General features: G+C 44.3%; 1 protein-coding gene across 2 annotated transcripts; it reads left to right on the top strand.

The window, feature by feature from the left end:
• Positions 1-1,498: 1,498 nt before the first annotated feature.
• DLL4 (delta like canonical Notch ligand 4) lies at positions 1,499-18,355 on the top strand. 2 transcript variants are annotated; one of them, XM_083614230.1, is made up of 11 exons: positions 1,499-3,093; positions 3,249-3,512; positions 4,114-4,171; positions 6,000-6,272; positions 8,674-8,734; positions 8,905-9,035; positions 10,864-11,033; positions 12,203-12,422; positions 13,541-14,249; positions 15,345-15,453; positions 16,504-18,355. In XM_083614230.1, the coding sequence occupies exons 1-11, from the start codon at positions 3,040-3,042 to the stop codon at positions 16,507-16,509; spliced, it is 2,055 nt and encodes a 684-aa protein (XP_083470356.1). In that variant the 5' UTR covers positions 1,499-3,039; the 3' UTR covers positions 16,510-18,355. The 2 variants fall into 2 exon arrangements, with proteins under 2 accessions (XP_083470356.1, XP_083470357.1); XM_083614231.1 differs by having other exon boundaries at positions 1,500-3,093; positions 6,003-6,272.
• The last annotated feature ends 6,045 nt before the right edge of the window (positions 18,356-24,400 follow it).

Genomic DNA, 24,400 nt, shown 5'->3' with positions numbered 1-24,400 from the left:
CTCTGGTTAGCCTCATAAACCTCCAGCACAAGTCCCCAAATCAAAACACACACATACGAACATCTGCTCGGGCCCGCAGTACCCAGCTAGCCTTTCAGCCGCGCATTAAAGAGCCCCACCGCCCTTCTGTTCCCCCGGGGTTAGGCGCTCATTACCATTTACCAAGCACTGATGTTATCTGGCCCCGTGTTTTTATTTAGCGCCCGAGCAGATTTGGTGGGTTGACAGTTGACGCGCTCGCGGGTGAGGAGGGGACCCTGGCTGCTCAGGGGAGAAGTAGGGACCTCCTGCTCTACCATGCGGACTAGGAAAGAGCACTCATCGCCCTGTGATCCTGACTTGGGAGAGATACCCCCACCCCCATCCCCGAGACCAGCCGGTGGGCATCGAAGGGGATGGTGTCTTGGGCACCTGTTCCCTGGCACAGGCATGGGGCGCTTTCTCAAACATGTAGGAAAGGAAAACGCTCTGGGCGTGGGGTCTTCTCCGGAAAAACTTTGCTCTACTACACCAAAGCATGACCAGCCTGTAGGTTACACTCCGTTGGAAAGAGCGCGAGAGGGAGACGGTAAGTGGAAAGGACCCAGGTGAGTTTTTCCAAGGAAACCCTCTCAAGGTGTCTTCTCGACGAAGGATTAAAAGAGAAAGGGGACACTGTGCGCGCGTGGATGGATCCATGCAAGGGACCCCGAAATCCTCGAGCCAAACACTGGAGGAGATCCCGAGAGAAGCCACACTCGTACAGGGAATCGTGGCTTTTTCTCGCTGCAGCGTTGGGTTTTCGTATTAAATCGACAGACGCTCAGCAGTTCATGGGCAGGGCTTTATAAAAAGGCGGGGGGGGGGGAGAGAGAGAAACTTTCTAGAGTCAAGCAAGATCAGCAGAAGTTTACATCCATTTCGAAACAAGTGATTCCCCCTCCCCTTCCCCCAGGAGCCATCTGGCAGGCACACTTTAAAAACAAAAAAACAAAACCACCCATCCCTGTTAGTACATCATATCCTAAATCAACATTTTGCTTTGGGTCCTCCTCGGCTTTGTAAGGCAGGCGTTTCTCATGCCGCACACAAACACACAAAAGTTGCTCTTTTGAAAGCAAGTGCATGGGGCGATCCTGTCTGGTTCAGGCAGAAACCCACACCTATGTTTATGCTTTCTCGCCTCAAAAAAAAACAAGAGTATTCCCTAAGGGCTGCCTGGGAGACACCCACTGTTTCCCAAAACAACGCACCAACCGGTTATTTCACTTATTTTTTATTTATTTTTTTACAGGTGAAGAGAAGCGCGGACAGGGGCTGGCATAAAGGTGGCAAGACCTCATTATCATACAGCTGAAGGTTTATCTTCTCCCCCCCCCTTCCCCTCCCTTTTTAACAAGCTGAAATAAAAGCCACATGAAAGGCCTTCTCTGTGCTTGGCTTTAATGAGGGACACGCGACCCAACAATAAGCACACATTGCAATCAGGCCAAGGGGTTTATTGGCACACACCAGCCTGCAGCCAGGATACAATCTGAGCCGGCGCACCGCTCCGAGGAGGGAGGAAGGCGGGCAAGCAGGCAGGCTGGCAGGCTGCAGGGCTCTCCATTCACACCACGGGGGATGTTGCCCTTGGGACAGGGTTGGTACCCAGGGCGTGTTCCTCGATGTCACGGAAACCGAACTATATACAGTTACGATTCTCCTGTTGATGAAAATGACTGCCTCCACCGGTCCTCACCTGAGAGGTGAGAGCAGCTTCGCTCCGTCCAAGGAGAGTCCAAGGAGAGGGGTTTGGGGGCGCAAATGGTAGGGCTTTGGAGGAGCATGGAAGAATATACCAACTTTAGAGCAAAGCCACTTTAATTCGCCTAACTCTGTCCGGAGGCAGCGCAAGGGTTAATGCGTCGTCCTGCCCCCTCTCCGCTCTTACGCGTCGGGGCTGCAGATAGAATTAGCCACAGGGTTAGGGCACAAAGGTGCGCCGGACTCAGAGCCCTGTGAATCGAAGTGATTTGCCAAACAGCCCGGGGAAAGATGTTTGGAGGGGTGTGGAAATCCGCAGCAAGGTTGGCCTTTCGATTTCTCAAGAACTGGCGTCAGTTCTGGTTTCTTACTTGCTCTCACCTGGGCAGGTAACACTATATGGGCAAACAAGAGTGCATAGGATGGGGAATCTGTGCGCCCCGAAGTTGTTGGACCCCATCTCCCCTCACCTATAACCATTGGCCATGCTGGCTGGGGCTGGTAGGTGTTGGAAAACATCTGGAAAGCCACAAGTCCCCTAGCGCTTTGGACTCCATTCGCCTTCCTTTAGGAAGCATGCAGCGCCTCGTCTTTTCGAGCCCGAATGAGAAGGGTACTCTTTTCACAAGGCAAAATCTTTCCCCGGTTGCCTGCCTCCTCCTTCCCCTTTGCGAGGGCTCCGTCTTCGTGGCGAGCGCACTAAATCTCTCAACAGATGCTGGGGCATCTTCATAATCAGCTCGGCTCCTTGGTGGTCAGTGTGGAGCAGCAGCAGCAGCAGCAGCAGCAGCAGCAGCAGCAGGGTATTAATTCTGGATCTGCGGGCTCTCCACCACATTGGGTTCCTTCTTCCAGAAAGATAAGGGGGAGGGATCTCCCGAGCCTGACGGACAGTTTACATAATGAGCTTGCGAGGCCAGGAGGCAACTATATAAACAGCGCGAAGGGAAGCCAGCTTTCCACTCACGGAGCGAGCGCAGGAGCAGCAGCTGAGGTCGGGGAAAGGAACGAGCTGCTGCCGCGCCACGCTCACACGCCCCTCCGCCTCTCTCCTCCGGGCTTGGGAGTTTTATAAACGACGGGATTTAACCCTCCGACCACGCCGATGCTTTAAAAAGCAGCCCCACTGGATTATACCTTCCTCTTCGTCTTGGGGAGTACTTGGAAGGGAAGCCTCTGACCTGCATGCCACGACTTGGGAGAGCCAGGCAGCAGCAGCAGCAGCAGCAGCAGAGCATCTTTGGACCACCTGAGGAATACGAGCGAGCCTTGAAAGCTCAGCCCGGGAGGAATTAAGCACATCGTAGCGGGAGGATGGCAGCCTTGCGCCTCGTGGGCTTGACATTGGCTGTCGCGGTGACGCTGCAGGTAATGATGTTGGCACAGCCGTCGGGGGAATATATATATACATTTATATATGTGTGCATGGGGAGTTTTTCTTTTTCTTTCTGGAAAGTGTTGGCCCCAAAGGGAACAAGCTCGGGTATAAGCTCTGCTGTTGTGTGTGTCTCCCCTTTGCGCAGAAGGTCTCCGGCTCGGGCGTCTTCCAGCTGGAGCTGCGGCACTTTGCCAACGGCCAAGGCGCCCTGGCGAGCGGAGAGTCGTGCGGGTCCGGCTGCAGGACCTTCTTCCGCGTGTGCCTGATGCATTACCAGGCGGTGATCTCGCCGGGCGACTGCACCTTCGGCAGCATCGTGACCCCGGTGCTGGGGATCAACTCCTTCGCCATCCGGGAGACCGAGGGCTTCGGCAGCCCCATCAAGTTGCCTTTCAACTTCACGTGGCCGGTGAGAGCTCACCTTCAACAGCCTTGGAAAAGCGGGGCGGGGGTTGAGCGAGGAAGTCGAAATAATAACAATAAAAAAGCAGAGGCCGCCGTGGTTCAGCTGCAGGCTATATAAACAAACCCTGCGCTCGACGTTTTGTTTCCATAACTTGGTGCCATGCAGAAAGCTGCGCTCTAATTGCGGGCGTTGCAAATGCATGTCGGAATAGAACGGCGAGTTGCTCAAGGCGAGTGAAATGTGCACATTTTGAAGCTGGGGGAAAGTTGCTTTCCACGAAGCTGGGGTGGGAAGGGTCGCCTTGGGGAGGCAGGGAGAGGACATTTCTCCCTCCTGCACCCTGGTCAGAGGCGAGAGACGCCTTTTCCCAGGAGATGAAAGCAGTCCTCCGGAGGAAGCTCCATTTCATCGACTCAGACAAAGTAATGCTATCTGCAATTAGATTAATTGAAATGTATATCTACCGCCAGGTAGAGGTTTTCTGGTTTCACCCGATTGTTTTAAATCTCTGAGGCCGACAGTCCCTTTCCGATCACTTATCACTAGAACTCCCCGCTTGTCTTAGGTTCTGTGCCTGCCTCTCACTCCTCCTTTCCATTCACAGGGAACTTTCTCATTGATCATTGAAGCCTGGCACGCTCCCGAAGGTTACAATCCAGCAGGTGAATATGGCCGTTCCTTTCCTACTCACTAGGGGGCGACAGCTTTTCAAAACTTGCAGCTTTATGCAGAAGCTAGCTTAAAAAAAACAACACAAAATAGCTAAGTCTGCCAGCACAGTTATTAAATAGCTTCCACCTAAGCTACATAAATAAATATTGTCTTTACTTATTGCATGTAAGTTCATAAAATATTTTCGATGCTTGCTTTAATTTGCAAGGCAGGGCTGTTCCCAACATCTTGATGGGTTTTGCTTTGATTTTGTCCCCCTACTTAATCTCCACACAATTGCGTTTCCTCCCGTTTATTTTTGGCGTGGGAAAGAAAGGAGCTCTTTGGTGAGAAAACGGCAAGGCTGCCAAAAAGTCCTGACTGCCTTTTCCTGTATTTTACACCTTTTTCAAATTCCGCCCTTTGGAAAAGGAATAATGGCTTTGGGATGTTTTTCTGACATAGAGGAAAAGGATATTTCAACAGCCCAAGAGCTCTTACTTTGAAAGGCTTTCTGTAAAGCTTCTCAGGACCACAGCTAACAATAATGGATACTAAAGGCAAAAGAGAACAGTGGTTTTACACTGGTATCATGTGACCCATGACCCCCTAATTACTGCAGCCCAGTGGTTGAGCCCCAAATGTCTCTATATACTCCTGGCTTATTAATATTTTAATCAACATTATTTGGCACACTACTTGGGCTGAATAATGCAATTTTCTTCCTCAGTTTAACTTCAGTGGTAACGTTGTCACAAATGCCTTTTGAGGGCCAGGTTGATTCTCTTTATTTGGCATTATTAGGATTTCTTACCTTCAATCCCGCCCCTAAAATAAAATCCTTCACTGTTTTTAATTATATTGAGCATGCTGCCAATGAGCATTGCTACTTAAAAAAATATGAGGGCACCAGCTGATGAAATCTATTGCACAGAGTCTGGGCTTGTATGTTGGGGCTAGAAGATTGATGCTAGACGCCATCGCTAATTACGGTGACACTGGAGAGGAAGCACAAGCTGGCGTGTAATGTGAGAATGTTTTAATAAGGGCATAGTGTGTGGTAGCACTGTGCATGTTAGCATGGGCCAGAAGGACGCTGTGTGGGAATTCTTCCTAGTTGTGAATAGCCAAGGCACATCAGACGAGAGGAGCAGTTAAGTGCCCAGTGTGCTTTAACATAAGGGATGAACTGTGAGCAGAGTTACCACCTGCTTCCAGCAGAGCCTCTGTGCCTGAAACAACTGTATTCAGCAGGTGTAGCATGTCTTCACAAGGGAGAATGCCAGGATGGAAAATATTTTACATGTTGGATTTCTGCTTATTATACAGCCGTTAAACGGATGCACTGCCACCCCACCCGCTGGGGGGAAAGTGGCAACTAACCTGTGAGGATGCAGTACCACACTATGGGATGGGTTCTGTAAAACAAGAGTGCAAATAGTCCTGTGGGATGTGAGAGAGGATGCAGAGGTGGCATGCAAAGAAGGTTAAAGTGTAGCAGATGGACTGAAGCTAGAGGACGGTGTGAGATAGGGTGGTGACTGTCAGTGCAAAGCTTTTTATTATATTTCAAAGAGATGTGCTTCTGCATGCAATCCAAAACCTTATCACCTGCCTCTATGCTCTTGTTTATTCCCCCCTTGGAGTGGTGAGTGGCACTCTGCACGTGCCCAGGGGCATTTCTTCACGCATTCCAGATTCCGCAGTTGAGTCTGGCGCAAACCAAAGACCTTGTTGGCACAGGGGCCTTGGATGTGGCTAGAGAGGCAGACGGGGCTTGGGGAGAGTATCCTGTTTCTCCCTCCAGGCCTAACCTAGCTTGTGTCCTTCCCGCCGCAGCAGGATCCAAGCCCCCTGCCCGGAAGTGGCTCATCAGCCAGATGGCGATCCGGCGCTCGCTGGCCGTGGGCGAGGCGTGGCTGCCGGACCAGCAGAGCCACGAGTGGGCCCGCCTCAACTTCTCCTACCGCGTGGTGTGCAACGAGCACTACTACGGCGACAACTGCTCCCGCCTCTGCAAGGACCGCGACGACCTCTTCGGCCACTACGTCTGCAAAGCCGACGGCACCATGGCCTGCCTGCCCGACTGGACGGGGGACTACTGCACCGACGGTGAGCGAGGCCGCCCTTCCCGCCCTAGACCTCCCGCCCCAGCGACCAGTTGGCGGGGAAAACGCGCGGGCGAGCGCGCAAACTGCGCCTCAAGGGCAGGGAAAGGCGCGACGGCTCCCCCTGCCGGTCGCGGGCGCCAACAGCTGGCGGAGGGGAGGCAAAGAAAGCAAAGCCACCCTGACGCCCTCCCTGCGCGTGCGCGAGCCCTTAGAGGTCGGCGGAGGGGTTGAAAGGGTCGGGCGAGAGGGCTGAGGGGATTCGGAAAAGGAACCTGCGAGGGTCGAGGCAGAGAGAGGGATGGAGACGGGGTTTTGTTTAAACTCATAGGCGGGACGGCATGCGGATGCGTTGCTGTGTCCTTGCAGTTCCAACTGAGAACCAGAAATGTCTCACTGGCCTCCTAACCCCGTTATGAGCGCCTCATAGTTATAACATGGACAGTTATAATGTGAGGATATGGGCGCCAGCGAAAAGTCTTATCTGGAACGGGCCGAATAAGTTCCTTCTTAAAGCATGAAAATAGCAATTTTTTTACAAAAAACACCCACTGCCATATATCCGAGACTAGTTTCTTCTCTCCATCCCTCCAGGTGTATGTACAGAGTTTACAGATTAAATGGTTCTCCTAAATTCAGTCTTCAAATGACCGAGCTGCACTACTGGACATCAGTTCTTTGATACGATTGTCTTTGGAATTAATAAATTAATTCTAATACACACAAATGTGATTTGAAAGTTTCTATAAGGCTGCAGCCAGGCATTGGTTTTACAAATTGGCATTACTCTCTGGGACCATTTCTTACATTTAGAAGGCCTTTGGCAATTTCCTAGGCTCCATATAGTCCGTTGTGCTACCATTTATGGTGGCTGCAGGTGTGCCCATTTTGATTGCAGACCTCCAACTCTAAGCAAGTCAGTAGAGCAAAAATGCCACTCCATTCATTTGTCTGGGTGAGGTAGTGTATGTGCAATAATGGAAATGAATGGGAACCACAGTTGTCTCCACCCCCATTCCCTTGGTATTAAAGAATCGGGGGAATGTAGCTCCCTCATAAATGGTTCCTTTTCTTATTGCACCTGCTCCTGGGGCCACCACACCATTTTCTGCATCTGTGCTTCACATCATTTCCACTCCCCGCTTTGCAACTACTTTCAGTCAGCCAGCTTTAGATGGTGACTGCATCAAATGTCCCCAGTATCTTAGCTTAATGTTCTAGATACAGTGGTGTAGCGTGGGTTGTCAGCACCCGGGGCAAGGCAAGTAATTTGCGCCCCCTAACCCGTGGATTTGCGCCCCCTAACCCGTGGATTTGCGCCCCCTAACCCATGGATTTGCCCTAACCCCAGATGTTGCGCCCGGTGCGGCCCGCTCCCCCTGCACCCCCCACGCTACGCCACTGTCTAGATAACAAGAATTGTAAAAGGTATTCTCAAGTCTAATTTTACATTTCAAAACACTTCCAGTTGCCAGAGCAGCTTCTTAGTGAATTTCATACTGGCATTTTAACTATGGGTTCAGGTACATCTAAGACGTTTAGAGTTTTTTTTATTGCTAAAGTTGTGTGTATATCTCACAGCTATCATCAAAACTAATGGCAGTGCAGCTGTAGGAATTCTAAAAATCCAGCCACTTCTTGTTTTCATTGGTCTTAGGGAACCAAGTCGATATTTGTTGACAAAACAAAACAAAAAAACTCCTGGCCTAAAGGAAATTTCTTTAAGAACGGTGCTGGTGCTACAGGTTTCTTCTAGTTCTCTGCCTTTAAAAAGCAAATCAAATGTTGAATTCACAATAATGCATGTAAATTACACTTGTTTTATACATAAAATTGTACATGTTTCCACTTCACATTGATTTACATAATTATGAGCATGGTATAGAATCTTTGGAACAGAATTTGAATTTTTGTTTAGTGCAAAATACAACTGTAAGCAATTGTGGGCCATTCACTCCCTGCCTCTGGGACAGTCACTGCTTCTCAGGATTGTCAATGAGAAAACATGTTGACCATGTTTGCACATCATAATAAACCAGAGTTAATGGTTTACTGGACTCTTTTGGTGCTCCCTGCCAGCGTGCAAGAGGAAACAAAATATTACCCTAGCTTAGCATTATACCCAACCAGGGATCAGGATTTGCTTTGCTGAAACCATGGTCATTAGTTTGGGGGCATGAAATAAGCCACAATCCCTGATTCAAGCATAATGCTAAGCCAGGGATCGTGGCTTGTTGCCAGATCAGCAGCCCAGATCAGTGTTTACAGTAAACAGTTAACTAATATTTACTGTGATGTGCAAACTAGGCTGCTGTCTTGAGCTTGTTGGATACAAATACAATAATAAATACTTTGAAATGCATTTTTGAAAGTATTAACTCAAACTTTTCCCCCCAATGAAACAGCTATCTGTCTAGAAGGGTGTTCAGAGAAAAATGGATTTTGCAGAAAGCCAAGAGAGTGCATGTAAGTAGTTGCTGGATTAGATCTCAATGTGATTAACAGTATGAGTCCCACTTCTCTCCCTTCTCCCTTTACTCATTTCAGTGGTCATCACTGATAAAATCCCCTTTGACTTCAAGTAAGCTCAAAGTATTGTAACAGTTAATTCAGACATTTCAATTGTTTCTTTTCAGCTGTCGTAGTGGTTGGAAAGGCCGTTACTGTAATGAATGTATCCCTCATGTGGGTTGTCGCCATGGGACCTGTACAAAACCTGGAAAGTGCATATGTGATGAAGGCTGGGGAGGCCTTTTTTGTGATCAAGGTTAGTTGATGTAGTTATAACAAAAATGCATTAATTTTAATGTGAGTGGTTTTTTCTTGCTGATAAATTTCTTATGGAGAAATTTAACATTTTAGGTTGCTGCAAGAAGTCTAACTAATAGACTTTGAATCTGATTGTCTTGGATGATTGTGGCCAAATGTCAACATTTCTCTTAAATTCTTCTCTTTCTGTAAAAGTGGTATATGTTTACAGGAACATTCAAAAGTATTCGCACATATTTTTCTTTTAAGTATATATACTGCACATTTAGTCTTGCCTCTTGTCCCTTATAAAAACTGTATATTTAGTGATCTATCATATACAGTACTTAACTGAGGCAGTTTTCTAAACATATGGTATCACAAGCAAACAGAATCTGGCTCTTCCTTATTTTTACTCATGGGAATATTCTTATATGACAAATGCAGAATTTAAAATAAATGGAAATTGGGGGAAATCTCCAGATTCTGTTTCAAGGGACAGGCTTGACCATGCATCTGACATGTTTGCATGATCTCTGATGAAATCTCAGTTGAATAACTATGGTTCTCCAAAGTCATGTCTGCACTTTAAACTGGGGTTACAAGTTCTTTTGCTACAATGGAATCCTTATAGGGAATATAAAGGTAAAGGTAAAGGTACCCCTGCCCGTATAGGCCAGTCTTGCCAGACTCTAGGGTTGTGCGCTCATCTCACTCTATAGGCCGGGAGCCAGTGCTGTCCGCAGACACTTCCGGGTCACGTGGCCAGCGTGACAAGCTGCATCTGGCGAGCCAGCACAGCACACGGGACGCCGTTTACCTTCCCGCTGGTAAGCGGTCCCTATTTATCTACTTGCACCCGGAGGTGCTTTTGAACTGCTAGGTTGGCAGGCGCTGGGACCGAACGATGGGAGCGCATCCCGCCGCGGGGATTCGAACCGCCGACCATGCGATCGGCAAGTCCTAGGCGCTGAGGTTTTACCCACAGCGCCACCCGCATCCCGAATAGGGAATATGCAGACATGCAATTATTAAATTTATTAACCACATAGATGGTCAATATATTTCAAGGTAGTTATACCACCTATGTATGATTGAACATCCTAAGAAACATTTCTGAACCTTGTAGAATAAACTTTGTCTAGAGAAAGCCTACCTAATGAGAATGTTGGAAGTGTATAAACTTAACTAGGATCTTTTTCAACTTGATAAATGCACATTTAAATCCCTTTATTGCTAATAGCTTTGGGCACCTCCAAAGACAAGCATTGGCTCCAAACGCAGTACACTTATCAGCCCACCCAGATTCAAAGCAAAATCATTCTTATAGCCCTAAGGATGCATATATACAGTAGTTATTGCAAGATATGGCCTATCTGTTTAAGGGTATTTTAATTGGCCTAGCAGGTGAAATGCTGATTGATCATCTATCATTAAGTAAAGTATGCCATCTTATCTTGGTTATATTCATGATACTAAAAGCTCATAGTAAGCTCCTAAGTCCATTTCCTTCCATGTCGTTTTGATATACCAGGTTATGAACAAAAGTGAGGGCCACCACTTTGTTTTTTCTCTTATTGCATATGGAAAGGTTTTAAACATTACTCATTGTGGCAATGAGAACTACATTGTGGGGAAAGTACTGAGCTTATGCACCCCCAGGATAAGTTTATTTTAGGCATTCCTAAAAGTCCTCCTGGCTGGGGACACAAATTTCCATTGATTCTATTGAACAATAAATTGAAGGTGTTTTGGTCAATGTCTCTGTTCCGCTACTTCTAGTGCCTCATCTTTTTTGTTCTTTGTTAAAACGTAACTATCTCATTGTTATGTTTCTGTCCTTGCAGATCTGAACTACTGCACCCATCACAGACCCTGCAAGAATGGGGCCACCTGCATGAACACTGGCCAGGGAAGTTATACATGTTCCTGCAAAGAGGGTTTTACTGGTGTTGACTGTGAACGGAATATCAGCGAATGTGACAGTAACCCCTGCAAGAATGGAGGCAGTTGCACAGTAAGAACTAATTATATGTTGGGAATTTATTTGTGAAAAGAGAAAAAGCAGCTTTCCATATTTATATCTTGTCCTTCCACTGATGACTTTGGGGCAGTATGCATGAATGTTCACAATACCCCTGTTTGACCAGTAAAGAGGAGGGACTGATTGACTGGTTACAGGTCTGGGGAAGGAGGGTGTACATTGTTAAAATACAGTACAAACAATAAAAGCAACAGAAATAAAACAAGAAAACCAACCACAGGCAGATCTTTAAAATTTAAATCAAAAATATCAAAACTATTAAAAGTCCCTAAAAAGCCTGGGAGAATTTTAAAATAGCCTTTGCCTGACACTGAAGGGAATACAGAATATGCTCCAAGTGAGCTTCCCTAGGGAGAACATTCCAGAACCAGGATGCTGTTCCTGTGAAGGCCCTTCCTCCTAGCAGCCTCTTGCTATTTTGAGGGCCTCTGATGATGATTTCAAGGTAGATAGTTGGTGGATACCATCTTGGAGACTCTTCCTGGCCACTGGGGAAGGAGAAGTTAGCAGGCACTGCGGCATCGGCAAAAAAAGGGCGGGGGTAGCGCTGGTGTAGATATGGTGGCACCCCCAGCTATGGCACAGAGGGGCCCTGAAGCTCACATAGGGCTTGCACACATACAAAAGCAAAAATATTACTGATCCCCCTGCATAGTCCTGGCCTTCAGTACTATATAAAACACATCTATCTGTTTCACGTACCTTCTTTTAGCTACACAGTTATACTGCAAGTAGTATTTTCAGTCTGTCTTACTTCACTTTGGTAGTGTCTGAGTATGTACAGTCCATAGCAGGTTAATAAGTCTTATTCGCTCAGTGCTCTTTTTAGTAACCATCAATAGTTGAGAAGTGCATTGTTGGTATGAACTTGTCTCGTTGTAGTGGTATCACTTAATTTATAGTGTGCATTTACTTTTTCATCTGCAAGACCCTTTAGTTGTGTTTTAGCCCTGCTTGGTCCCCAAGTTACTACTTACCTGGAGACCCAATCTGATTCCATTTTAATTTAATTTGTTTTGGGTGCATCTGCTTTCACATCTCTGAAAGTTTATGTCCCTTTGAAATATGGACAGGAAATGTAACTGAAAGCAACTAGTTTGAAGGAGTTAAATTTTATATATTCCTTATCCCCCCCCCCACAGGATTTAGGGAAATACTACAAATGCACATGTCCCCCAGGATACGATGGTGTTAATTGTGAGCACAGTGCCTTGACTTGTGTTGATTCTCCATGTTTTAATGGTGGCACATGCCTCGAAAGAGAAGGAGGAACCAGCTATGCTTGTATTTGTCCTATGGGCTTTACAGGATCCAACTGCGAAAAGAAAGAAGACAGGTGTACCAACAACCCCTGTTCTAATGGTAAGTCCTTTCACCAGAGGAGTTTCATCTTTGGGGACAGACAATAATGAAACTTTAATCTGATTCTGTGTTCCTCCCTTGATCTGTCAGTTTTCTTTTCCTATTATAAGGTATACTTTGTACGGTATATTTTCTACTTACTTGTGAGGTTTATATTGCATGTTACATGGAGTTGCATATTTTTTTCTCCACATTTTTTAAAAAAAGTATCAGCTTGGGCCGAGTGGAGGGGGAAAGAGTCTCCTTAACCCTTTCCCTCCAGTAATTCTTTCCCCCCAGCTCAAAATAACTCTTCCCAAGTTGCTCTTTAACTCACAGGGTGGAGGAGTAGCTTGCAATGCTGTTTGTTTATATACATGACCACTTTGTAAGACTATAGTATAGGGGTTCCCAAATAGGTCTGTAGACCACTAGTGGTCCACAAGTGTTATTCAAGTGGAACAGTGTGTCTGTAAAAATAGAATTCAAAATAATACAGCATCTAGCGTAGTGCATTCTAATTGCTACAACTGACAGAAAAATCCATAAGTGCCTCCAAGACCCTCTGCAATTTTCATGAGGTCCATCGGTGGATTTTGGAAGCGACTGATGGACCATCTGACACCTATTTTTGGTTTTCCAAATCTTAGTTCTGTACTGTATCTTTTCTTCTTGCTTTTCTGCAATCTTAGCTGTCACTGGACCTTCTTGTCATCTACATTCCCTCATTTCTGCACCTTCTGTGTCTAGAAAAGTCTCCTTGTGCATCAAGTCAATATTTCCCAATTGATATCTTTTCCCACAACATTTCCCACACACATTCTGTGATGCCTGCTACTTGCTTATGTCCTCCTACTTCATTCTTGATGATTCTGTATCAGGTTATGTCTTCTCCTCAGCTTTGCCCTGTTGGCTGTACTACTACAGGGTGAGTCTTTTAAAAGAGGCCCCGTGGAACATCTGTACTCTGTATCCACAGGGCCTCTTTTAAAGGACTCACCCTGTATATTCTAGTGCCTGGGGTAGTCTTGGTCTTTGCTTCTGTGTTCAGTGCAACACACAGCACTCGTTAAATAATAATAAAAAATACATTCCTAATCAACCTTTTTTTTTTTTTTTTACTGCGCTCTTCTCTACAGGTGGGCAATGCTTTGTTTTGGGCCAGCAACACGTGTGTCGCTGTCGTCCTGGTTTCTCCGGTCAGAAATGTGAGATAAACATCAGCAAGTGTTCCAGAAATCCATGCGCCAATGGAGGATCTTGTCATGACCTTGTGACTACACATGATTATACATGTACTTGCTTGCCAGGCTACGCTGGCAAAAACTGTGAAACCAGAACTAGAGATGAGTGTGCCTCTGAGCCCTGCCAGAATGGGGGAACATGCTATGTTGGGCTTTATCCTACTACTTTTGCTTGTCACTGCCCTTCTGGCTTCATGGGCAGCCATTGTGAATTTCCAGTGCGTTCAGTTTCAGAGCCTCCTAAACAGGTTCCTTGGGTGGCCATATCCATGGGAGTCGGGCTAGTGGCTCTTCTCATTTTGTGCTGCATGATAGCTATAGTTATCCGGCAGATGCAGAGACAGCCAGAACAGAATTCAGAAGCCATGAACAACCTGTCTGACTTCCAGAAGGAAAATCTCATCCCAGCCTCTCAACTTAAAAACACCAATAAAAACAAAGACCTTGAAGTAGACTGCGTGCTGGAGAAATCAAACTACAAACTTAAGAATCACACATTGGATTATAACCTGATGAAGGAACTGACGAGTAGAGGGGCTCAGGAAGACAAATATCATAAAAGTGAAAAATGTATAGGAGAGAAATCACCCTTCTGGTTACGCAGGTAAGAACACCTTCTAAAGATCTAATTTCTCTGCATTTGTGAACAAGGAAGCCTATGTAGTGCAAAGAACAGGAGTAGGGCACAACTCATAAATGTGTTAGATTCTGAAAAGCATGGAAAGTGGATAGCTCTGACATTTTAAATCTCATGCAGAGTACACTTCGCTCACAGCAACAGAGGAGTGTTGACAGTCTATCAAGTTTTGGAAGTAGTTTACCTTCCTTAAAACTTAAATGAAATACCGGTAACATTATGGTAAATGCCTTGGCATGACACATCTTATGGCCAGGTTGCAGTCCACTGATTCAAGGCCAATCCTGTAGCTAGATAGGTGGTAGGACTATGTTGTAACAGATTCCAAGAAACCATTATCTGAGGGCTCGAAAGCAACTAATGTTTGTTCTTAAGTTTATTTTTGGCTTATCGCTCATCGTCAGTTTAAAGCAAACAATTCATGGTCTGGGATTGAATGATGTGATAAGTCATACTATGGCTTGTTTGAGCTACATGGGGCAAGTAGGGAGAAGCCATACAAGGGGTCTACGCAGCAGAGGCACACTCACAATTCAACCATGGTTTAAGACAAACTGTGTCTTATCATGACATGTGAGGCAGGGCTGCATGCGTTTGTTCCTGTCAAAGTTGTTTACTTCACAAAAACACCTCTACCCAGATCCTTTTTGAACTGCTCACCTAATTTAATTGGTCTTGTGAATGTGAGGAAATGCAGAGAGCCAAAAAGAAAGTGCAGCCAAGTAGTTCCCAATTCTATCTTTTAATGCAGACTTACAGCCTTTACATAAAATATTTAAAATGTTGTGCATCTACTGCACCTAGTAAGTCAAGCTGATTTACTTGGTTCAGTAAAACACAATGAATGCTACTTGAAACCAGGCTACTCCCCATATGCAAGTTTCAGCCTGGTCATAGTTATTTGGTCATAGAAGACTGAGGTTGTCATTGGTTGGAAACTGAATTTTTCAATATTTGCTGTCATTCATGGCCTAAGCTACTGTAAAACCTTTCTTCAGTTTTAACACATGAAACGAGAAAATTTTGCTTAGAAATTTTATCATGGTTTTTTGTTTTCAACAGTGAAAAGCCAGAATGTAGAATATCAGCTATATGCTCTCCAAGGGATTCCATGTACCAATCTGTCTTTGTGATAGCAGAGGAGCGAAATGAGTGTGTTATAGCCACAGAGGTATGTATGTTGCCTACATAGATTTTAATTTTTGTTGCCATCCGCTTGTCTCAAGAGACAGCAGAAGAGTGCACCATTGGGGCTAAAGTCAAACTATTGGAGTGTTACAGCGTCCACTGTTTTAATTACTTAAACATTTCTATATTGCCTTTAGCTCCAAAAAGAGCTCTGAAAGCAATTTATAGCGATAAATATCAATACAAACAAAAATGACATTCAAAACAAAAATTAAACGGAGATAACAACACATATTAAAAGAGGAAAAATGTCTTGACCACCTACCTGACAATAAAGAAGGGGCCAGTGTATTCTTCCTTGGTTGGCAGTTCCACAGTCGGAGTGCCATCACCGAAAAGGCCCTGCCTTGGCTGCAGAACATAGAGCAAAGCCCTGGAAGATGGCCGCAACTGACAAGCAGGTTTATGCAGAGAGGGATGATCCTTCAGCTATCCTGCTCCCAAGCTATATTTGTCACCAATAGTCATTAATTTATAGAGCTAAGGTCTCATTTTTTTGTAATAAAAATCTGAAAAGATAGCAATGTAGTTTAAGACTTTCAGGCATCATTTGCATACATCTGGCAAGTAGTGGGTAGTAATGGAACTACCCTATTTCTAGTGTTGCTCCAGATCATTCCTGCAAACAATACTTAAGAAAATAGAGAAATGAATGGGTTAGTTTCTTCAGGGTTTTTTTTTGTTTTGTTTTTAAGGTCTGAATCCCAGAGTAAAGACATTGGCTTAAGCTCTTACTTCTGAAACCAGAATTCTGCATTCTCTAGCACCCCACACCTCCTGAAAACCTGTTTCAAAAAGGCATGGAATGTGGAGCAAAGGGCTACAACAGAAAGGGGATATTGATAAAATTCATGCCAGTCCCCTTGCCCTCACTTGACAGCATCAGGCCAATTATCCTGCTCCCATCTGGTGGCCCCACTGCTCCACAAAGCTCTGCTGCTACTGCTGGGGAATTTGGATTGCAACCTTAATCTGTATTTTGAATAGCACTGCCTGTTTCTAATTTCTCCCCCTCCCATTTGTTTATAAACAGGTATAAGAATGAAGGTCGCTCTGTTTGCACCTCAGTGTTGGAGATGCCACAAGGTGGACATTCCTATTAATTGTTTACAATTCACAATTGGATTGGACTTGGATTTTTTTAATTATATGCAATTTGCTGCTCTCAGGAGGAGGAGAGGATGAAAGTGGGTGAACTGGACAGACTGTGAATTTAAAGATGCAATAGACCTTTTGCCCCCCTTGTTCCCTTATTTTGAAGTCTGATAGGAGGAATATAATTGACTACAGGGAGGGGAGAGGCGGTGATGGTGTCTTTTACTAGCCTTTGAAATTACTTTGCTGCCAGTTGCTCGTGGACAGTTGTGTGACTTTCCAAAACTTCAATCTTGGAAGGTGCCCGTTGGTGCAAAAGGCACTCTGCCATCACAGAATAAACCAGCAATACTGTGAGAAGAATGAATGAAGAAACATGTTTTTCTATGCATATAATGGATACAGAATAAATGAGCTCACCATTTTTTTCTGGATTTGAAAGTGCCTGAAGCGTGTTTAAGAATCTAGAGAGCCCAAATCAAGACATAACTGCCTTTTCCCCCTGCAGTACCCAAACAGTATTGGCAAGGAGTTACTTACTACCAGTACCTCCTGTTGCTTCTCTATTTTACATCCCTTCCCCCCTTCCCCTAACAATGTAAGGGGAGATGGATAATGAGCTGGCATTTCATCTCCTAGGATGATGCTTTGGTGAACTGAGCAGTGAATTGGGATTTGCTCCTATTTCTGAATGACAGAAACATCCATGGACTTAAACAGCAGAGGAGAATCCTGCCGCTGCTGCCTCCTCAGTATGAGGAAACTTAATCCCAGTGCTCGCTGAAAGCCTTACAAGTGCGTTTAAAATCAATCAGCTGTTTTCATGCCCTTTGCACTACTAGTCACCATGAATAGAAGTGTGTTTCTTCTTCATATGCATTAGGTAGGATTTGGAATTTTGTGTTGGATATCTGAATCTGGTGCCACCACCTCAATTGCAAATAACCTCCAAGTCTAAACTTGTGGGTCTTTTACAGCCAGGGAAGTGTTTATGGGCCCTGAAGTTTTATTCCTTGCTGCAGAACAACCACCACTATCTACAGCTCTGCTGGACTAAGAAAGACTAAGCTACAAGGGGGACTTATGGAGGGATATCTGTAGGTGAAATCATAAATTTCTTGGTTTGTCCTGCTTCTTCATTCCTTCACACTGCTACAAGGAAAGGAGTAACCTTACGTTTTTTTAGTCCAAAGGAGCAGTTCTGAACTGGAAAACTCAGTGCACACAGACTCTCATACATTTACAGCAATAATAATAGACATTTCAGATAGGAAGTGCTGTGATGTTTGTAGTGATAAACATGTACTGTGGGAAAGGGAATATGGCGGAAGCAGAGAGAGGAAGCAAATTTTCATTCAAGGAAGTTGGGATTGTGCTTTCTGTGGTGGAAGAGCAATGTTCCTGACCTTGTAAATCCCAGCATCAGTTTTGTTCACCTCCAGCCTTGAATTGTGCAAGCAAGATTTTGCTCAGAATGTTCACGACTGACCTTTTGGTCTGACCATTCAAGACCGTTATGAAAATGACCTTCAGAAATCAATAATATGGTTTATACTAGTGTCTGTTTGTAGTTATTTTAAAACATAGTATTTCAATAATTTAAAAAGAAAATCAGAAGCACTGAACTTTCTACATTTTGTAACATTATTTTGTATATAATGTATATTTATAATCAAAAACAGAAGTGTAAATATGTTTATTACTTATCATGTTATGTTTTTATGTGATGACAAAGTTTGAATTTTATTTTTTTTTTTCAAATAATGAAAATACTTTCCTGCTACTGCAAAGTTTGGTGTGGTTTCTCATTTTATGACTTGAGTTTCATGATCTTCCAGTGTTTACAGGAAATCTCTTTGTCATAGTTCTAACAGGTCCTGTAGTAATATAAATTTGTTGCTTGGCATTACATAACATGTGCAAAGTTCACAAAGTTTCTGGTGAATGAATTCAGTTTATTTTTTTAGTTGATAAGTTGCTTTGATGTAAGAATTCTTACATTTTTAATCTAGAAGTGTAATAAAGCCAAGCTTTTTACATAGTCCTTAGAATAAGGACAAAACCCTGGCCTATATTAGTTCTTACACAATAATAGAAATTACATCTGTTGTTCATTCTGGAAAAGGATTCGGGAATAAATAAACTCACTTTTCAACTTTATATTCTATTAACGAGATGCATAACTAATTGAATTATTTTCAGTGTTAGGTCACAGCATTGTTTATTACAGATCCAGGCACGCTTCCAGATTTCTGCTTCCCCAAATAATAATGTATTTAATTATTAAATTTGTATATTTCCTCCCAAAAGAGCGCAGGGCAGTGCAACATCAGTGATAAAACAATACAGTGGAAACATCTTCAAAACATCTAAAAACCTGTAAAACAATAACATACCGTACTTCCACAGCTAATAATGTCAAGGTTACTAGGAAAAGTGTTCTTCACCCATCAGGTGCCTGGCTAAACAGGATTGTTTTAAAATTCCTTCTGAAATAGATGCACCTCAGCAGAGAGGGCATTCCCCAAATGGGAACTGCCATGAGAAGGCCCTATCATGGGTCAGCGTCAACCAATCAGGACCCTGCACCTTCCACCCTGCACATAAACGGCTTTGGTCCAGTATACCTGAAGTAGCGTCTCCACCCCCATCATTCAGGCCTTCTGCCTTGTTCGCTCACTGCGAGAAGCCAAGTTACAGGAAACCAGGCAGAGGGCCTTCTCAGTAGTGGTACCCGCCCTGTGGAACACCCTCCTTCCAGATGTCAAAGAGAAAAACAGCTACCAGACTTTTAGAAGACATCTGAAGGCAGCCCTCCTTAGGGAAGCTTTTAATGTTTAACAGACCACTGTATTTTAATACTTTGTTGGAAGCCGCCCAGAGAGGCTGGGGAAACCTAGCCTGATGGGCAGAGTATAAATATTATTATTATTATTATTATTATTATTATTATTATTATTATTACTACTACTACTACTACTACTACTACTACTACTACTACTCTACTGGTTATAGGACTTCATAATCATGTCTTGGCAGAAATGGCAGGGGAAAGTCCCCTGGGGTTTAACGCTGCTGGTGGTGGTTTTACCTCCCCGTTTCTGGATGTTTCTCAGTAGTAGTAAATAATACAGCATGAGGTTTAGAATCATAGAATCATAGAGTTGGAAGAGACCACAAGGGCCGTCGAGTCCAACCCCCTGCCAAGCAGGAAACACCATCAGAGCACTCCTGACATATGGTTGTCAAGCCTCTGCTTAAAGACCTCCAAAGAAGGAGACTCCACCACACTCCTTGGCAGCAAATTCCACTGTCGAACAGCTCTTACTGTCAGGAAGTTCTTCCTAATGTTTAGGTGGAATCTTCTTTCTTGTAGTTTGGATCCATCGCTCCGTGTCCGCTTCTCTGGAGCAGCAGAAAACAACCTTTCTCCCTCCTCTATGTGACATCCTTTTATATATTTGAACATGGCTATCATATCACCCCTTAACCACCTCTTCTCCAGGCCAAACATGCCCAGTTCCCTTAGCCGTTCCTCATAAGGCATCGTTTCCAGGCCTTTGACCATTTTGGTTGCCCTCCTCTGGACACGTTCCAGTTTGTCAGTGTCCTTCTTGAACTGTGGTGCCCAGAACTGGACACAGTACTCCAGGTGAGGTCTGACCAGAGCAGAATACAGTGGCACTATTACTTCCCTTGATCTAGATGCTATACTCCTATTGATGCAGCCCAGAATTGCATTGCCTTTTTTAGCTGCCGCGTCACACTGTTGGCTCATGTCAAGTTTGTGGTCAACCAAGACTCCTAGATCCTTTTCACATGTAGTACCGTCTTCACGCTGATCATGAGTGGCAAAGGCACTGCTAACTTGTTACTCATAAAAATCTCAGGATGTTGGCTAATTAGCGATAGGTTTACTACAGTTATTACGGCCCTTAAAGTGAGACAAATGTTAAGCATTATCTACCTGAGCTGCAGCTCAGTTATGCTGCAGTACTTGAATTGAAGCCAATGGAATGGAATGAGTTTAAATCCAAGTATTTTGTTATGTGGGTTGCTGTGCATTGTCTCTTCTAAAACAAAATCTTTCTTCAAAACAACTTGAAATTGCAAACTCAGAGGGTGGAGTTCAACGTCACACTATTAACAAACATTCTCTCTGTGTAAGCATATCAGCTGGCGAAATGGAGTGATCCTCCCCCTGTGTGTTGCTTTGGGGTTCTCCTGACCCCCCCACACCAGAGAAGGGGTGGCAAGGGTGGCAGGATTAAGGTTAGGGCTGTCCTCCGATGGGGTTCATTAGGTGAATCCTGCCTATAATTCATAACACATCATTAAACAAGTCATAACAACTATTAATGAGCAGTCCTTATTTTGCCCTTATTTTTAATGATACACAGTTTTGTTTACCTTCTTAAAAACTCCGTTTGCCTCTTTTATTCTTTGCTTAGTAAAATCAGCTGAAAATCCTAATCAGTCTCCTTGACTACCATTTGAGGCAAACAATAATAAAGATGGGAGAAGCGAAAAGATCCCTCCCATCCCCAAACATTCACCCTGCAGAGCAAATTATGAAAAACAAGCCATTGACAAAAAGCAGAGCAGATGCTGCTGGTTTGCAGCCCTTCCTTGGCAATGTGAAATAAACCCAACAGATGCTTCTCTTAATTGAACGCACGGATTACATACAGAGAAAGAGAGAGTCCAGCTTCAAACAAAAAACAGCTAAACAACAAAATAGTCAGGGAGCTCTCTCCACAGCTTAGCAAACAGGACTGAGACCCAAATCTGGCTTCTGAGTCTCAAGACAAAGCACAAAATCATATCAAGGAAGGACAGGGCTGAGAACTATGTCCATTGAACCCAGACGAAAAAGGATTTATATGTGAATCTGTATTCTGCGAAACAAACAAGAGTTCTTAAAGAAACTATATATACCACTACCAACTAAGCATGAACTCCTAAGGAGATTAAAAAAGAATGTAAAGTATTATTGCTTTAAAGTGAACCATATGAGAGAACCTGTACACATCCAACTGCAGCATGAGACATCCCTGACTTTTCTCCCAAACCTCCAAAGGTTGCTAGTACAGTGGTACCTCGGGTTACAGACACTTCAGGTTACAGACTCCGCTAACCCAGAAATAGTACCTCGGGTTAAGAACTTTGCTTCAGGATGAGAACAGAAATTGTGCGGCGGCAGTGGGAGGCCCCATTAGCTAAAGTGGTACCTCAGGTTACGAACAGTTTCAGGTTAAGAACGGACCTCCAGAACGAATTAAGTTCTTAACCCGAGGTACCACTGTACAGTAAAACCTTCACATGGGATAATTCTTAGCTAAACTGAAGGGACAGCTCAAGGATTTCTTTCTTTCTTTTAAGTAATCCACAGAAATTGAATTGCAGGATTATTTGGTCATGAGTTGAAGTTCAGGTGAGTGATATATGGCCATAAGTGAAAGGAAGTAGGATTGTGTGCATTGTACAATGGCATAGTCTACTGCAGGCATGGCCAAACTTGGCCCTCCAGCTGTTTTGGGTCTACAATTTCCATCATCCCTGACCACTGGTCCTGTTAGCTAGGGATGAAGGGAGTTGTAGTCCAAAACAGCTGGAGGGCCAAGTTTGGCCAGGCCTGGTCTACTGTGAAACCATTCGGTGTTAGTAATGACTCTACCAACTTCTTTTGTGTAGCTGGGGTCATAAATTTTTAAAAACAATATACGGTAGTAACTTTGCTCACAGTTTTGCTCATATAGGGGGGAAACTGATTTTTGGCAGCTCTGTGTGTGTGAGAGGCAACCTGACCAGTTGTGTGGTGAACTAAATTTCTGCTTGGCATGGCTGACGCCATCGTGTCTCTACATTGTTCCCATTATTTCTTATTCTTATATCCACCTTGGTTGGTCAATATATATTTGTTGTACATCAGAGAGAAGACTGTACATTTTGCTCCTAATCCAAACCCTAGCTCTGAATAAGTGTATAGCTCTTTGCCAAACTCTATTTTCATCGCTGCAGGTTGTTGTTTCATATGCAGCCTTTCTAGAGAGTCTGAGCGGAAAACACTGATGCAAATAAAATATATTTGTCCTGAGAGCTCTTAATTTTATTATGGTTGTATTTGATCAAATTGTACCTAGAGCAGATCCACCAAAATCTATATCTATAGTTATAACCATTGATTTATTTGCGTATGATGCAACATTATATAACCTCCCCTCAAACAAAGCAAAATGAATGTTCAATAAACAGGTCTTCTGGACCAGAGTTGAGGAACCATTTTGGCTTTGCAGGCCAGATCCTTATTTGGTCCCACCTCTGCAGGATAACACAGATGGCGGATGGGCAGGACAACCCAACTGTCAACCCCAGCATGATGACATCAGATGACATCTGGGATAGCTCAGTCGTTATGGCATGAGGGTTGTGGGTTTGATCCCCACCTTGGGCATTTCCGCATTACAAGGGGCTGGACTAGATGACACCCGTGGTCCCTTCCAGCTCTACAGTTCTATGATTCTAGTGTGTTGAAATGTGTTGCTCTGCATGTCCATTCCAAGAGGAACTCACGCCTTCATCACTCCATCCCGACCTTCCCAACAGTGTTGCTCACTTCCCCAGCTTCACTTGCAAACTGGTGTCTTTTGTTTTGGTCTTTGCTCTTACAGCGAAAAACCCACAGGGCGTGGGTCAGGGTTTGTTTCCTAAAACAACCGTCTGTTTCTGCTTCTGCCTAAGGCAACTGTGTACACCACACACAAAACATCCCTTTGAACTGATCAATAAAACCAGCCCCTTCAAGTTAGTACTGCTCATTTTACCCCACTGATAGGCAGCCCTGCCCAGGAGGGTCTTGTTGTCCACCCACCCACCTTTTGCACAGCAGCACTTCCACATCAATACGACGAGCGCAACTGAGGTCCACATCAATACCAGGAGTGCAGATAAGTGTTGTACGCTGCTATTAAGTGTTTGTTTAGGTAAGTGGTGACTGTTAAGGATCAACCGCCAACAGAAAATTCCTATCTTGCCCCCTTTTGTCATTGGTAATTGGCAAAATACTTAGAAGGGCCAGCTTTCAAAACTAATGCCTCCAAATGCTAGGCCCAAATCAAGTTACACTAGCAAGCCCTGTCCTGGTGGTTTGATCAGTCAGGAATCACAAAGCCACATTTTGCTTCTAAAAGCATCTGTCTCTCTCAAAAAAGATTCCCCCCCCCCATTCCCAGGGAGCTGAGTGTCAGATAGGCCTGCTGAGGGTATAAGATCCCAGCTTACACAGCACACCCACCGAGTCTCCAGACAGAGGAGGAAACATTTCCTCCAAAGAGGAAAGGAACTATAGGCTTCTCCAGACAACCTGTTTATTCAGCATTCAGCCTAAGTTACTTGCACAAAGCTAGTCTGGTCTTTACTGAGCATTTGTTCTGATTTGTTGGGGGAAGGCAGTTGCGTTATGTGACAATGAACATTCAACTTGCATTCATTCTGATTTGCTTGCAGGGTATTTACACATCTTCCCATTACTCATTCATCCATCCCACACTTTTCAATGCATTTTCAAACCACATAAAGTCTGGAGTTTTGTTTTTGTTGGTTTTTTTAAATGGACCTGTTGTGCTAGGGCAGAAATTTTGCTTCAGATTTAATTTAAGGACCAGTCTTCTACCAGACATGACTTCTGATGAGTATCAGTAACACCAGCTCTCTGTATTTGGAGCTGGGGAGAAATTTGCCTCACAGATCTTAGCTCATATATGTGATATTTTCTCAAGCCTACCACTCAATTGCATCCTTATTATTTTAAGTATAATTTTCAAAATAAGGCTAAC

The sequence above is a fragment of the Podarcis filfolensis genome (genome assembly GCF_964270895.1).
Source record: "Podarcis filfolensis genome assembly, chromosome: 1".
Taxonomy (NCBI): Eukaryota; Metazoa; Chordata; class Lepidosauria; order Squamata; family Lacertidae; genus Podarcis; species Podarcis filfolensis.
The sequence above is the reverse complement of the archived record's forward strand: the minus strand, read 5'-3'. Positions and strand labels throughout refer to the sequence as shown.